The 15,913-nt window shown below is 45.0% G+C and overlaps 1 protein-coding gene across 3 annotated transcripts in view; it reads left to right on the top strand.

Annotated features, from left to right (window-relative positions):
- Nucleotides 1-15,913, top strand: part of LOC128460257 (pleckstrin homology domain-containing family G member 1) — a 40,095-nt gene that overhangs the window by 11,721 nt on the left and 12,461 nt on the right. For all 3 annotated transcript variants that reach the window (XM_053445353.1, XM_053445354.1, XM_053445352.1), the window contains 3 exons: nt 6,322-6,887; nt 11,704-11,804; nt 13,021-13,090. In XM_053445353.1, the coding sequence (XP_053301328.1) occupies nt 6,471-6,887; nt 11,704-11,804; nt 13,021-13,090 (588 nt within the window). In that variant the 5' untranslated portion in view covers nt 6,322-6,470. The remainder of the gene's footprint in view (nt 1-6,321; nt 6,888-11,703; nt 11,805-13,020; nt 13,091-15,913) is intronic.

The raw sequence follows: 15,913 nt of genomic DNA, 5'->3' as shown, positions 1-15,913 counted from the left end.
TTTGCTGAAAAGAACGACACCAAACATTTGCATGAACATGGTCAAATGCAAGATTTCATCGGGTGTATTTTCACTCTCAAAGGTTATTTCTTTACGCAGATATGAGGCAACTAAACTAATTTAAAAGATTTAAATCTCTCTGAATTACTACGTCTACTATCTAATATTAATAATGAACAACTGTTGTGATATCCTCTTGTGTGACTGTACAGTCACAGTCCTGCGTTCAGAAGAGTCTCACGAAAAGGGAGTGTTCTGAACACATGTGCTCTCAATGCAAATATGAGCCTTGGTGGTCTGTAGCCGCATACACAAGCCGGCCTTGTGTGTGTTTTTACATAGTAAAGTATACGCCTGGCGAGGGATGGTCTGAGCCCAGAGGAATGTCCTGCGGTGCTCACAGCGTGCTTGGCGGACCAGCCGAACATTATCTGAGTTTTGTATGTGTAATAGGAAGATGGAAGAAAAAGAAAATAGCGCGGATCGAGATGATGGCAGGATTTACATCTGATTGGATCTGTTGCAATTGGCAAGAAGGGAAATTGAAGTAGAGGCGATGAAAGGAAGGAAGGAGGAAAAACAAAGAAAGATGGAGGAGTGAGCTGGTCTCTCCTCACTGATGTCAGGGTGTTGTTTTCTCTACCTTCAGCTCTTCAGTCGCACCAGAAAGTTCCACAGTGAACTTCTTTCATTCAAGTTAGTGGCTGGTGATACAGTGGATCGTGCGGTCGCTCCCATTGGTTGATGGCAAAATAAATGTGAAGGGGGCAAGGGTTCACCAATGAGATACAGACGATGATGAAACAGAACCCAATGAGAAGGTATTGTCCACAAGCAAATTCATTGATGTGGGCGGTTGCATTTTCACTTGAGATCTCTGACCAATTACATACTGGTTACATACTAGTGCTGCAAATTTAGATTTTAAGATTAAATTGAGTTTGTGGTCATTTCATAATATAGGCTATTTGTGCGTAATATTTCATATCGTAGGTTTAAAGAGTTGAAGCCAATTTAAACATTTTGGGATTTGTGTAGCTTGAAAGGTGCATGAAGTGTAAATGTTGTTATCGTGTCCACAATAGTTTCTAGGGACCCTGGATCTGTCCATGTATTGGTCCCTATAAAGATTCTCAGGACTCTTTACCAACACTGACCTCTTCCGTCTCCGAGTCAGCCAAACCAAGTGGGTATCTTCTAAATTCCCCTCTTTGATTTTCCTCTGACTTTGTTTTATTGCCGAGGGATTCTCCCTGGAGCCAGCCTCCTCCACACGTTACTTGTGTTTTTAAACCTGGTGATTATAGGGGACACTATTTAGGTTAAAATAAACACAAGGTATTTTTTTTGCAGCTGCTCTGTATCCAACATCTGCAGATGACATAATACTCAGGATTCATGGGATGTTCACGTGCCCATTATAAAGCACTCACAGGGCTGTTTGACCTGTCTGAGCCACTTGTGAGGCTCATCAGGGCCGTAAACAGACCCGGGTCCTCACAGCTGTTTGCTGACCACTCTCAGGATGAAGGGCTCTTCAGGTGGTCGTAAAGCGTGCAGTGGAAACTGGAGAAGTTAAGTGTAGCATGAGTCATTAAACCCGGGCTAGACGGGCAGAGGGGCTTTACCAACCTGTTGCACTGACTGGGGATGGAGAGGAATGATCAGGTGTCAGTGGTAACAAGTGGTCATGTATGTGGATGTACAGCACAATGGCTAGAAGCAGTTTATAACCCTGTGGTTTGGTATGTGCTGTTTATGTAGGATCTGCGTGTATTGTTTAGTGTTCGTGTATTGCGAATATGTCACTGACCAAAGATTTCATTTATAGATTAAATGGTCTCAATCATGATTCAATTTAATCACTACTTCTTAATTTGTTGAATATATGTTGTTTTTATGTTAAATTCAATCATCAAACTTCATCTATTTGCTTTGAGAGCGTGCAGGAGGCAGGAGATGAAAATCCTGCTGCAGAAAACATGTGTTTTTGTTTTCAGCACATCAAAACCAGCGTCGGCCACAAAAACCTCCCAAATCTCGTCATTGGTCCAATTTTAAATCTTTGTTGGCATCGTCTACTTGTCTTACACCTCAGTTTCGTGTCTGTCGCGTGAATCATCATCAACTCGCCCACTCGCTCGCTGTGAATTTGTAAAAAAACGTCCTTCTTCGTCCTCACATGGGCTCACTCAGACGTTTTCCCGATATTTAACCGGGGGACTGGAAAGAAAGGTTTCCTGGAATACGTCTGGAGGAACTGACTCGGACATTTGTGTTCACACATCTGGACATTTTCATGAAAATGGCTTCAGTGTGAATCTGAAAGAAGCTTTTGCTTGTTGAATCGGGTTCATCCAGAGTTAGATAAGTGCAGGTTTATGAGTAAATGAGTTTGCCCTCACCTCCATAGAAGCATCCCATAATCTAAACTGAGAAGAAAAGTGTAGATGCGTTCTGCACGAGCTGGTGAATATGAGTCCTTCAAAGGGTGACGATTATATAATCTTTAAATGAACTACTGCCATTACATGTTTTAATCAATTTGTCATCCTCTTTTAAGTAATCAGAATAAACACTCAAATATTTAAAGGTATTTCCTTGTTCTAAAAATATAGCAAGTACTCTGCCAGTATTTTTACCATCTGTGTTTATCGCCTGCTCCATTCTCAGACTGGTTCCTCATGGTTCTCTCTGTTTTCCCTCCAGACGAGTTCGATCATCAACATATTAAACTTCTTAGGGAAGCGGCCTCGGCTCTTTGGGGGCTTTCGTTTTCAAGTTAAATGAAAGCCAGAGATTGAAGACAGGTTTTGCAGCCTCTCAGTGAATCACCCTCTCTGTCTCGTCTTGCACACACGGATATACAACACAAACAAACACACACGGACATACAACACAAAAACGCGGACACAAACACACACACACACACAAACTCACACACAGACACAAACTCACACACGGGAGAAACGCTCCTAACCTGCATGCTTAGGCATTAGGCACTATTATTAGAGATCGTTTACAAGGATCGGTTTGAACATAATCTGGACAGAAGCTAACCAAAACCAGTCCATCTTCTCCGCTCTCTCCAACTGTGTGTGTGTGCGTGTGCGTGCGTGCGTTCAAGAGCCAGTTCACCCAGGAGACGGCCACAGCGTGCCCCAAACACGAAGCCCAAAGCTGGGAAGGAGGGGCTGGGCAAACATGGGATGGAGCAATCTCTCTCTCTCCGGGATGTTTGGGTTTCACTGCAAACGGAAACACATGGTTTTCTCTGTATTTGCTCTTATAGCCTGTGTGTGTGTGTGTGTGTGTGTGTGTGTTGCACGTGCACACTGCCCATATCTAACTGATGTGAGGACCATTAGGTCATTCCTTCAGGTAGCGTAATCTTCAGTGATATACCTAATGCGTTTAGAGTGAAACGCACACGGGATAGATTGACATACACCCATTGTGATAAGGACGTGTAAATCACAGATTAGTCAAAGGGCGAAGAAACCGGTCAGTTACCCATTAATTTCACAGTGTGTAATATAATACAACTCTTTGTATTGTGTGTATGATGACTCTATAGCCGTGTGCTGGCTATCAACAAGCCAGGGATGTTGGTTTCTGTGTGTGTGTGTGTGTGTGTGTAATGTTTTCACCCACTGGACTCTCTGATCTGTAATTGTTCAAAAGTGGGTCAGACTGGGGGAATGTGAGTATTTGGATGGACGCACACGCACAGTCAATCGGCGCCCAGGCCTGTCTGAGGAACACACGGTTTCATGCCACTCCAGCTTTTGGACGCTCCAGTTCCTCCCGGCCTTTCTTGGCACGCCAGAGGAGCAAAGTTGAAGTGAAAGCTGTGATTCAGCAGGAGCCTCGACCCATTGTTGTTGTTTCTTCAAAGGTGTATATTCAATACTGTTGATTTTACATCCACGAAACAATATAACCAGGTATTGGCTTCATTTTATTTTCCTCTGAAAAACATGTTTGTAATGGTTCAGTAGAGACGGACAGGCTCGAGGGCCTGGACCTGGCAAAGAGATATGTGTGATGTTTGGACTCGTAGCTGCACTCGTCAATATTTTGATAGTCGCAATGAGATCAAGGGACTATTCATGATCAGGACCAGACAAGGGCGGCTGTGGCTCAGGGGATAAAGCGGGTCCTCCACTAATCAGAATAACTGTGATTTGATTATCATTGATTCTCATGGCTGTGCCGACTGAAAATAAATGGTGTTTTAGTTAAAATCCTAAATGTAGTAGCGCTGCATGAATGTGAGTGTGGGTGGTTGACTGTGACTTGTACTGTAAAGCACTTTGGGAGGTCGTTTGTTTTTATACCACCAGTAACCACAGGTGTCGCCAAATTAACCAGGACAGAAACCTTTAAATTCGGCCAACTTTGCCATAAAAAATATGTCAGGTATCCGCTAGAGCTTATTTAAATTCTAACTCACAAGAGAAACATACCGGTGTCCTTTCTGAGCCGGGTATCTTTGCGTTGGTAGTTTTCAAACTCAGCCCTGTGATCTTCTCGTCACAGACCAGTCTAACCAGCATGTCTGCTGCTCTCTGAAGAGGTGTCCCCGTAGCAGACAGACCTCCAAGGTACCTATTTGAAAGGTGAGAGAGTGGGCATGTACCCAGGATTCTTTGAGCTTGTCCTCAGTTTCACGTTTCATGTTTTTGGAACGTGAGCGTGTGATCTCGGGAGCTTTGAAGTGAGACGGGTTTTTAAAGCTGAGCTGGTGCTGCTGGCAGAAAGAAAGAGAGAGAGAGAGAGAGAGAGAGGGAGAGAGTGACACTGTCCTATAGGGCTCTGGAGATCAGTGTTGCCACAACACCGGTGCTGCCGGCTTTCTGTCGGAGCGGGCTTTGATTATAAAGACCGGTGTCAAACTCCCACTGAGACGGTATGAGGCTCTCTCATCTTGTCCTCCCCTCGCCTGGACACTGTGTTTACTTGCTCCCTGCACTTCCCGTCAAAGCTGCCCTTTGAAGCGAGACCCTGGAAACCGTTGAGGGAAACTTGGAGAGCTCCTGTCCGATACGCTGCATGTGTGGTTTCACTTCAGCCGACCTCACTGTGGGGCCTCGGGACTCAGTAATCATATCTTAACGGATCTCTCCACAGACCCAAGGTTGAGAGCCAGTTTGGCACCACGGTACGCCAAATAGACTCCTGTAGTCGCACACACACACAAAGTTGTGTGTGGAATAGGGCTCTCATTCATGGCCTCAGTGTGGAGTGCCCTCTGTATTACACTAAGCTTGTCATTAAACTCAAGCTCTTTCTGTATTCCGCTGGAAAAATGCTGAAACACAAACATGCACGCACACACAATTCTAAAGTCTAAAGTTGACGTTTCTTGTGTGTGTTGTGAGTTTTCACCAGCTCCTTGTATATGAAACATTCGTGTGGAACTGAGGACAAGTGTGAGTCAGTGGTCCTCATCTGACTTATGGTCACTTTGAGAGTTTGGCTGTAGGAATATTAAAGTGCTGAATTGTAAGTTGCATACTGTGACTCTGTTCTTCCTCTGCTGCTCTTTGTTCGGTTTTGATTTCATGAGGTCACGTGTTGAATCTCTATAGACACATTCATCGTGTGAATGTGCAGAATATTTAGGCGAGGGACCAGATTTGGGGCTTTCTGTTTCAAGTTTGACCAATCACGTTTGGGCTGGCTTCGTTTTACACGTTTGTGAAAAGAAAACTTAACAGTGAACAGAAGATGGAGTCTTGGCCATTGCCCTCAGATGGCCTCCAAGGTCGTTCATAGACAAATTTGATATTTGAGAGCTAGAAATAAAATGTCACAGATTTTACTTTTGCAGACCACTCATGCAAATGGAAGGTATTGGGCACTTTCTAGTCCAAATAAAGCCAAAACTTCAACCTTTTTTTCCAAAGTTTGACAGTGAAAAGTGGAAGCATCATTGGTCCAGACAACATCATGTATTCTATGCGCAGCCTTTTATTTAGAAACACTAGGACAAGAAGTCTGTATGTGCCCAAAGGTGAAATTGAGAGGCCATTCACCTTTTGCTTCTGTGTGATTGGCCGTTATTGTGCCTTGTTCAGTCGTGAGTCATGTTAACCTTTTTTTGCTGAACTGCTTATTTGGGTGGAGCTGCCTGTAACAACACACCGGCTCCGGCATTGTGTTGGTCTCACTGAGATGAATGAGCCAGCTGGTGTTTTTATTTCCCCAGATCTGTTTGTCAGAAAACTGCCTTAGAAAACCTGAACTCAATAATAATATTATATAACATATTTGGCCATGAATCTGATGTTTGTCTTTATCTGGTTTTCTCTCCAGATGATTACAACTACCTGCCTGATGTGCTGCCCCCCCTTCCTGAAGTCCCGGACTCCGGCTCTGTCCTGAGCTCCGTCGACATCCCGGCCCGCTGCCTCCGCAACCCGGCCTTCCGCTACGCCTCCTCGCGCTACTGCTCCGCCCTCAGCATGGACTCGTCTCCCGACAGCGCCGAGAGGCCGATCAGCTACAGCTCCACCTCGTCGTCGGCCTCCTCCCGGGACAGTCACTGCTCCCTGGGCAGCCGCTCCACCCTCGTCCCTGCCCCTCACTGTAACCCGGTGGCCTCGGACCGGGACTCCGGGGCCATTCGGTTGGAGCTGGTCCCGGCTCGGCAGCTGGGATGCGGGGAGGAAGAGGACAGAAATGATAGAGGGATGGACACAGGGAGGGGGCAAGGGAGACAGGGCATCGAACAGACTCCGACAGAACATACCGAGCCAGAGCTGAGTCCTGTGGGAGGTGAGAGGACGGGGCAGGGACCCAGGACATATGTGGACCGAGTGGTGCAGGAGATTCTGGATACAGAGAGAACATACGTCCAGGACCTGCGGAGCATCGTAGAGGTAAGGGACAGAAAAAACAAAACACAACATACCCCCTGCAAGAAATGAGAAGCAGAAGGATCCTACACATGGGACGGGTATAAAATATCAAAGGAACGGTGCTTTTGGCAGCAGATCAGATGTGAGGCTTTGAACAAATTCAAGGTTACTCAGATTATATCAGCTCCAAATGTGACCTCTCAGCTCTCCCCCAGGACGGGTCAATCAATTCATCTTTGGGATTTTGTGTGATCTTAACTATAGTTAGGGTTTTGATCGAAAAAAATACGGTATACAAATCCATACAAATCGATGAACTGATCCGGTACCATGTCTGTAAAGTACAATACTTCCACCAAGATAAAACTGTAATTTTCTTTTCTCAGAAACAAAGGACAGTTGTGTTATTAAAGTATTTTCTGTTAGTGTAGCATTAGCCAGAGCTGAAATGTCAGCAAATTTGCAACATTTTATCCTGGAAAATCCTGGCGACGTGTTTATATTGTACTGGTTCCACTGGTGTCGTCAGTACTCAGTATCGGCAGATATGCGAATGTCCGGGTATTTGTATCTGAAGGCAGAAAATGATATCTGAACTTTTTGGCTTGGGATCATTTAAAACAAATCACCCCCTCATGACTGCCTTCATATGTCCAGATTTTTTTTCTTATTTTTGTTTTTAATGCTTCTTTAGAGACCTGGGAAACAGCAATTCACTATAATCCAAAGAGGGGAAAAAATGAAAACATTAAGTCTGAAGAAACATGTTTTTCATTTTCTCGAGGCAGAAATTCAAATAAGATCACATGGGTTTTAAAATTTTTAGACGTTCCCATCTTTTCCAGGCAAACCAGTGACTGAACTGAAACATTTCCTCGCTGACCCAGTTCGGCTCTGAGCAGCTGTGGAACGTCATAAACGTGCTGCAGTCCAGCGCCTTGGTCTCTTCAGGAGGAATATGGGGCTTTAATTTACCAGATAACAATCATCCTTTATATCTTTGTGGTTTTCCCTCACACACACACACACACACACACACACACACACACACACACACACACACACACACACACACACACAGACACACACACGTGACACATGCAGCTCGTTGCCTGCAGCGAACCTTCAATACAATAAGGTCACCTGTGTTTGCAGGCGGGGTTTGGACCGAGTTACACGACACCAGAGCTTTTGTGCTGTGGGCAAAGGCACACACACACACACACACACACAGAACCACACAACTCTTTTCTTTTTTTTAAAGCGCACACACACATACACACAATACTGTATGCACACACACTCAAATACACTCCCTTTGTTAAAGTTGGCTTTGAACTGCGAGGATACACATTGCCTCCAGTCAGGACTTCAGAGGCTTTGTTTAAGCTTGGGTGCAGTGGCTTGTACCAAAGGTTGCTCTCCTTTCACTCTTCTTCTTCTTCTTCTTCTTCGTCTTTTTTCCTTTCTCCTTTCAGCTCTTTATGGTTCTGTGGAACGTAAAAAATGTTATTGTGCATGCTCGAATGTGCAACACACATGTGACATGTGTTTTGCATTTGTGTCCTGCAGCTAAATTTGAGTTGTTTGTGGTGTAAGATGCATTTGTCGGAGCCTCGTCGACATTTTTCCACATCTTTCCTTCCCAACTATGCGCTCCTGGGTCAAGGGTTGTGTGTGTTTGTGTGTGTGTGTGTGTGTATGTGCGTTTGTTGTATAGGGTTGAAAAGGTTCATACGAGGGGAAAAAGAAAGCAGGATATTCATATTCCTGAGAGACAGGATAAGTAGAGGGAGAGCGGTTTTGGTTGGTGTGGCTTTGGCCAGTCACCCCTGATCGATGTCCCACCCTCTCCTGCTCCTCCTTCCTTTCCTCCCCCCCTTCAGGAGGTGAGGGAAAGGGGGGAGACAGAGAGGAAGGTAGGAAGGGATTTAGGTCTGAGATAACACTGTCAAAAGTAGGTTAGGAAAACACTGAGCAGAGCTTAGGAGCAGCACTTAATAACCCTCCACTGCCGCTCTCCTGCACATCACCTACCTCCATTAGTGCGTCGGACCACCCAGCCCTGGCCCAGCACTTTGGAAGAGACGCATGCATTTTGCCTTTCTTCACCACGTTTTAACGCCGGTTCCGGTGGGTGCACAGAAGATGGATGGCGATGGCTGCGTCTGTGTGAATAGAGCGTTTAACATGACGGTTTACTTATCGGGAAGAGCAGACCACTGGACAGCATCAAGCCATCTATTATCAGCACTGTCCTGTGTGAGCTGGTCCCGCGGTATCATCCCATAATCCCTCTGCCCTCGCTGCTTTCTGCAGGGGAAGAGGGTGGGGTAAAGCCTCAAACACAAATATTTACCCAGACTCCCCTGGGCTCACCTGTGTCCCATCAGTCAGCAGTGGTGTTGTGGTCTGCACACACACACACACATACACACACAACCACACACACTGTGCGAGCTTGTGTGAGAACCGTGTGTTTTCATTTAGATCAGTTACAGTACAAGTGAAAGTACTGAGCGGGTTTTTCAGTTGGTCCAGGAATTAATTCATGTCTATGGTGGCCCTGAAAACCACGCAGCCAAAGAAAAGAAGAGAAACGAAACAGGATTTGTCAACACACCAAACACTGCTGCAAAAACAGAAACCCTAATATGCCTCCAAAATAGTTCTGCAAGACTGGACAACACAACCAGATGCACAAACGTGCTGCCAGAACAAAAAACGTCCACCTTCTCACAGAACTCAATAAAAATGATTTAGAAAACAATAAGTTTCCCGGAGACACTAAAAGTGATAAACAAGCTTGTCAAGCTTTGTTTCCCTGGAAATGTCTGCAAGTCATTTATTTTGTGTTCTGCAGAAGTTTATGCATCTGGTTGTGTCCTGAGTGTTTTTTCTTTATGTGCATGTGTTGTCAAATTGGCGAACATGTTTCCCCCCCCATTTGCTTTTGTTTAATGTATTTGTTTGTGCTTTTCTTTTCGTACAATGCAGCGTGTCGAGCTTGCTCTGCCACTCCACGTTCCCAAAACAAAGCTCTGATTGGATTTCCCCCTGCCAGGCCATTTGTAGTTGTCTGGGCATTTCCAATGAAAAGTGACAAATTGTTTCAATGAATGAGATTTGAACGTCGGCACTCGACATTACTTTGAGGACTGACTTCCGACTGCGAAGGGATGTGATTGGTGCAGAGGAAAAGAAGTGTGTACTTGAGGTGGTTAATAGTCAACAGGAGAAAGTATCAAGTTTGTACATGTTATGTCTGCTGCTTAGCGGGGAGTGTTCCTTAAGGTGTGTGTGTGTGTGTTTGTGTATGAGTGTGTGTGAGTGACTGCTGCCCATTGTTAAGAGTCAGCCAGGCTTCGGCTGAGGGTGTTGAGTGAACGGGTCAGGCCAGGTCAGATCCGTGACCCGTGGCTAATAAAGCATCACCTTACACATTACCTTCGATAGTCAACTAAATCCAAACATGACCTCCTGACGTGACCTCTAACCATCAAATCCTCCCAACAGAAACCAGGGCCTCTTTCATCAACGTTAAACTTTAAATGACTTTCCCTTTAGGTTTGAATCGTGTTGTTTTAGCTGAGACTCTCTTTTGAAATCCCTCCTCTGTGGATATGATGCTGTTATAACATTAACATAGAAGATAAAGCACAGCAGCAGGCTGTAGATTCAACAGATAGAGGCAGGTGATCAGGGAAGTGTGTGTGTGCTGTAATCAGTGGATGTGTGTCCTGCCCAGTTACAGACTGTGGTCGATACTTCCTCCTACTGACCGACTGTCCCACAGCTGTGTGTGTGTGTTTGTGTGTTCTTCACGTGTAGTTGTGTTTCGGGTTTGAGTCCCATCTTTCAGCAGCCTGCAGGAAAAGATATTATCAGAGCTCATTTGTCAGAGAGACAGACGAGCAACAGACACAGCGACTCTCACGGCTCCTGTGTGTTTTCTGATCCGGGTTCAGTCTTTTTGTATCGACTCATGGTTGTGATTACACAGTGCAAACAACACACACGAGAACGTAACGACAAATTAATGCGAGGGATTTAATTCAACAGAAACCAGCAACAGGCTTGCAGAAGAGAAACGGTTACTGGTGTGTGTTTCCCCCCCGCCTCTCACTTTCTGCCTGCGGGGCCGACTGAGTGCCGAGTCGTTACAGCGCTGACGGCAGTGAGGGAGCCGGTGATAAGAGACGTTGGTGTTAAATCAGCCCGAGCACATTTATACCTGTTTCCCAACATGTTGAACCTGTGTTTCCTGCGGCATCGTGTAGTGACTGTGGTGGGATTCAAACCCTTATCCCCCCCCGATCAGGATGTTAACACAAAAACAGAGCCACAGGGGATGAAGCAGCGCGATAAAATAACTTAACGTCTGATTATACCACTTCAAATCAAATTAGAAAATTTAAATGAAATAAAAATTATTTATACCATGGGTGTTTTAATCGGTGTGGCTGGCTATTACAACTTAAAGAACACAGGAGGCCATGCCGAATGATGAGTCATATAATTATGTGTGAACAGGAAAATTAAAGAAAAACATCTTAAAATAAAATGATGATGATTTTTCCCCTTCAGTAGAACAGAATCAAAGTGCGGGGGGGGGGGGGGGGGGGTTATAGTAGCATGAACTCAATGATCACGTTGTATATGTGGAACTGGAGCACATGCACGAACGATAGTAAAAGGTCTGTTTCTGTTTCTGCAGTTGAAATTACAATGTACAACTACCTGCTTTGTTTTTTTTTGTGTTATTATCTGAGAATAGACAGACGTCTACAACTGTCCAGCTCTAACATGACTTCTCTCTCTCTCTCCTCCTGTGCAGGACTACCTGGAGTGTATCAGTAACCAATCGCGACTGGCCCTGAGCTCCGAGGACAAAGGTTCACTATTCGGCAACATCCAGGATATCTACCACTTCAACAGGTACAACATGGAGACAGTGGCAGTTCACCACAGACCTAAGTCACAAACATGAGACCTCAGACAAAGATGGTGATGTGACAAAATAACAATCAAGACATTCCAGTATTTTTTTTAGAAAAGGATGATTTTGCTTTGAAGCTGAACTTAGTGTTTTTCACATATTTTAATATATATAGTGTCTCATGACTTTATATTCTGAGGCAAACACTGACATGTCCCCAAGGAGAATAAGTTTAAACAAGAAATGTATACACATGATGTTTGTGGTTAACAGTTCCCAAGTAATGGACTAGTCTGATTCTACCCCTGTAAACTTCTGTTAATCCTGTGAAGTCTCTGGTGTTAAGTGAGTTGTATGAATTATCTTATTGAACTATAACGCCTTGTTACAGCTATTTTAGAGTCTTGGGGTGAGTCCCACTCACAAATCTTACAAAGCCATAACCAAATCATTAGGTTACAGTGAAATATAATCCAGCTTCAAACTCGACCTGGTCTCAGTCGACTGAGACTCAACTTGGACTTGGCCCCAAAATGTCTGACGGCATATTAATACACCGACAGACTCTCGTCTCTCCCCGGCTCAACAAACAATGACCTGTTAGTAGTGAAACTGGGCTGAGGCACCTGTTGATTTCTTGGAAGGGCGTTTTTGGAGCTGTGTGTGTGTCTGTGTGCGTGTGTGTGTAATCAGTCCACGTCTGCATATTTGTCTCCTCCGGCACCGTTCTGAAGTGTGTGTGTTTGTGTGTGTGTGTGTCTGCTATATCTAGACGAGATGGCTAGCTGAGCATCAGCCCTGGTGGTCTAGCGTAACACTGTTGTCTCCCACCTTTTCATTTCTCAGCTGCTGTGTGGGAGAAAACCTCGCCAGTAAAAAGGAAGCATGTAAAAGCAGTTTAAAGCAGTCACAGTGACCTCATGCTTCAGCCATGAAACAATCACACACACACACACACACACACACACACACACACACAAAGCTACATACAGGAGCCCCCGTTTGAATTCATGGAAGTTTCTCGTTTGTTCCGAGCCGAGCGCCCTCGGGCCTCATTCGCACCCAGCGTGACTCGTTCTCCTGAAATTCACTGTGATTGTTGAGAACAAAGAATGGTGGGAAGAAGAGAAACACAATCTGTTTACCGTTTAAAAGAAGTAGACAATTTGTGGGTTCACATCCAAGTCTGATCTCTCTGATTTCCTTTGATTTCAGGGACCTTCTTCACGATCTGGAGAAGTGTAACGCCGACCCAGTGGCCATCGCAGAGTGCTTCGTATCCAAGGTAAAAATGTCTCCTCCATCTCTTTGTCTCCACAAAGTAACTGATGACACACACTCACAATGTGACACACAACTGAAACTGAAGCACATGTACAGTATCATTTTATTTGAGTCTTATCAGAGATTTTTTCTTCTTTTTTTCCACATGAATCATTTTACAACCCCCTCAGATTAATCGCCTGACCTCTTGATTCAGATCTACAAATGTACATTACCTTTGTTTATATCTAATATTTAAAACTAGCATCTCTTCGACCAAATATAAGAACAAACTGCTTCTTATACCTTAAAGCATTGCGATTAAAAATCTAATATATTAACCTTACCACTCATTATCCATATCCTTCGGGGGAGGGGGGGGGAGCTGGAGCCAATCCCAGTTGATGTTGGGTGGGAGGCAGGGTGCACCCCTGGACAGGATGCTAACATATCGCAGGCCCAACACACAAATAACCATTCATGCTCACATTTACACCTCTGGTCAGTTTAGTCTCAGATCAACCGAACCCCAAACCGAGTGTCTTTGGACTGTGGGAGGAAGCTGGATAGAAGCCGCGCTGACCTGGGGAGCACATGACAACTCCACACTATCACTATTGTGCCTTGTTTATAATGTGATTTATTACAGATTGAGTTCTTTTGAAACTGTATTCAAGTGGGATTTTGAAAGCAGAACTTTACTTGTTATGGAGGATTTTTAACCGTTCTGAGTATTTCCTCTGTACTACTGTCTGTCTCCGTGTCCACATGCAAACTCTCTTTCCATTGCTTGTTGAAACCTGTCCAAACAGCTGGCTGACACACACACACACCCATACACACACACACACACACACGCACATGCACTAACAGAAAATGAGAAACAGGTTATTTTAAGAGACCAGTTCCCGAAAGTCCGATGCAGACGTTGCATACAGTCAGTGAAGTTTATCGTGGCCAGTAGCATCACTTTAGTGTCAGGAATGTCCGTGTTAAGTGCAAGAGGAAGAACAACTCCAGAGGAATTTTAAAGACCGCCCAAATATGTAATCACTTTTTGTTCTTCTTTTTTTTACTGCTAATAGCTGCACAAGAAAAGCTAGACTGCAACTCTGCTGAACCAATTATCACTGCTCCCTCTGTGTCTGTGTCTGTCTGTGTGTGTGTTTGTGTCTGTGTGTGTCTGTGTTCTAACCTTTCTTCCAGCCCTACTCCTCATCCATCCATGCCTCCATAAAATGATTATGTCCCATGATAAACACACTGCATTCCAGCACTTCCTCTAAAACACTTTACATTCCCTCCCCGCCCCCGCTGCAATTACACCCAATACCACAGAGCAACTGTCTGACCATGTATATAAAAATAACAAGTCACAGTCACAGACTCCCTAAATGCAGCTGTTGTTGACAAACCAGTTTTATAGCGGCCCCACAGCTCCACTCTGCATAATTAACTGGGATCCATAAACAAGCCTGGATGCTGACATCCTGTGACTGACTGATTAACGGAGCAGTTAGCACAAAATAAAGCGTCAACAGATAATGTCCGTGTCACGCCCCGCCATTTGGCGACTCTAGGGGGCGTACAACACTCAAATCACTGATCACAGCTTACTGGAGTTATTGACAGGACACCTTTAAAAACAATGGGATTTATTTACATTCAATACAATCTGAGTGCAATGTTTTGAAAGGACCAGGAGTCCCAGTTCAATGCTCCTCATTGACAGCGGATGGATAGAACCAGGGAAGAGCTACAGAGGAAAGCAGAGAGGAAGCGGGGCGTGTGTGTGTGTGTGTGTGTGTGCGCGTGTGCGCGTGTGTGTGTGTGTGTGTGTGTGTCTTTATGAAGCTGACTTCTGGTAAAGAGGTTGTGTTAGTGAAGGTTAGTCATTGTTGCTAAAACCCAGAAAACCACAAATCCTTCTCTCACTGTTTGGACACACACAGACTTACAGCTGATAAGTTTGTAATCAGTGTAGCCCCGGCGTCCACCCCCCCACCCTCCCCCTGCCCTCTTTGAAGAACAGACAGATATAGTTATAAATCTCTGCCCCCCCCCCCCCCCCCTCTCAGCTAATTGGCTCTCTATCCTCGTGTTCCCCTCTGTTTGACTGAATCCTCTCAGCGCTATGTGTCGACTAAGCCTTTACACGGTTTTATGGGTTGCTACACGCTGACTGAAGCAGCGAGAGCACAGTCAAAAACAAGATCTCTTATTATCACGCCCCCGGTGATCTTTAGGGTTCGATGCCTGCCCGATGACTCACTGTGACCGGTCCGGTCTCGACGCTGCAACGCCGTAACCTGCTGCTTTATTACCTCGTCGTTAAAGTGATGAGTGGGTGCTGCTGCGACTTGACCTTTTTTTCTCCTTGAGCTCTGTTGTGATTAGTGAAACGCTCCAAGACGGTTCAAATCCCTCCATGTAATTTGTATCATGATATTTTTCGATTTTTCCATCATGTGCACAGTTCAGAACCCTCACATGCAGCATTTGGATATGATGATTATATGATTTAACATAGCTTGTATATATTTCTACGAGGGAAGTTTATTACAGATTAGTTATTTCAGGGACTGCTGGTTTCCCGGTCGGGTTCAAAGAGTGGGCGCAGACGTGCGGTTGCGTGTCGGCGTGTGTGCGCATGCAAGCTCTGCACAACTTTGTCTTCCACGGAGGCAGTTGTGTATTTTGCGGTCTTGCGTTCGCAGTGCAGAGGGGTATTAAGAGTGTGCATCAGGAGCGTGTGTTGCTGTGTGTCATCAGAAATCGATGGTGGCACATCTGGTTGCGTTTAGGTCTGGTTTTGTGGCGGCAGACTTCTGGAGACGAGGAGGAG

The sequence above is a fragment of the Pleuronectes platessa genome, chromosome 17 (assembly GCF_947347685.1).
Source record: "Pleuronectes platessa chromosome 17, fPlePla1.1, whole genome shotgun sequence".
Taxonomy (NCBI): Eukaryota; Metazoa; Chordata; class Actinopteri; order Pleuronectiformes; family Pleuronectidae; genus Pleuronectes; species Pleuronectes platessa.
The sequence above is the reverse complement of the archived record's forward strand: the minus strand, read 5'-3'. Positions and strand labels throughout refer to the sequence as shown.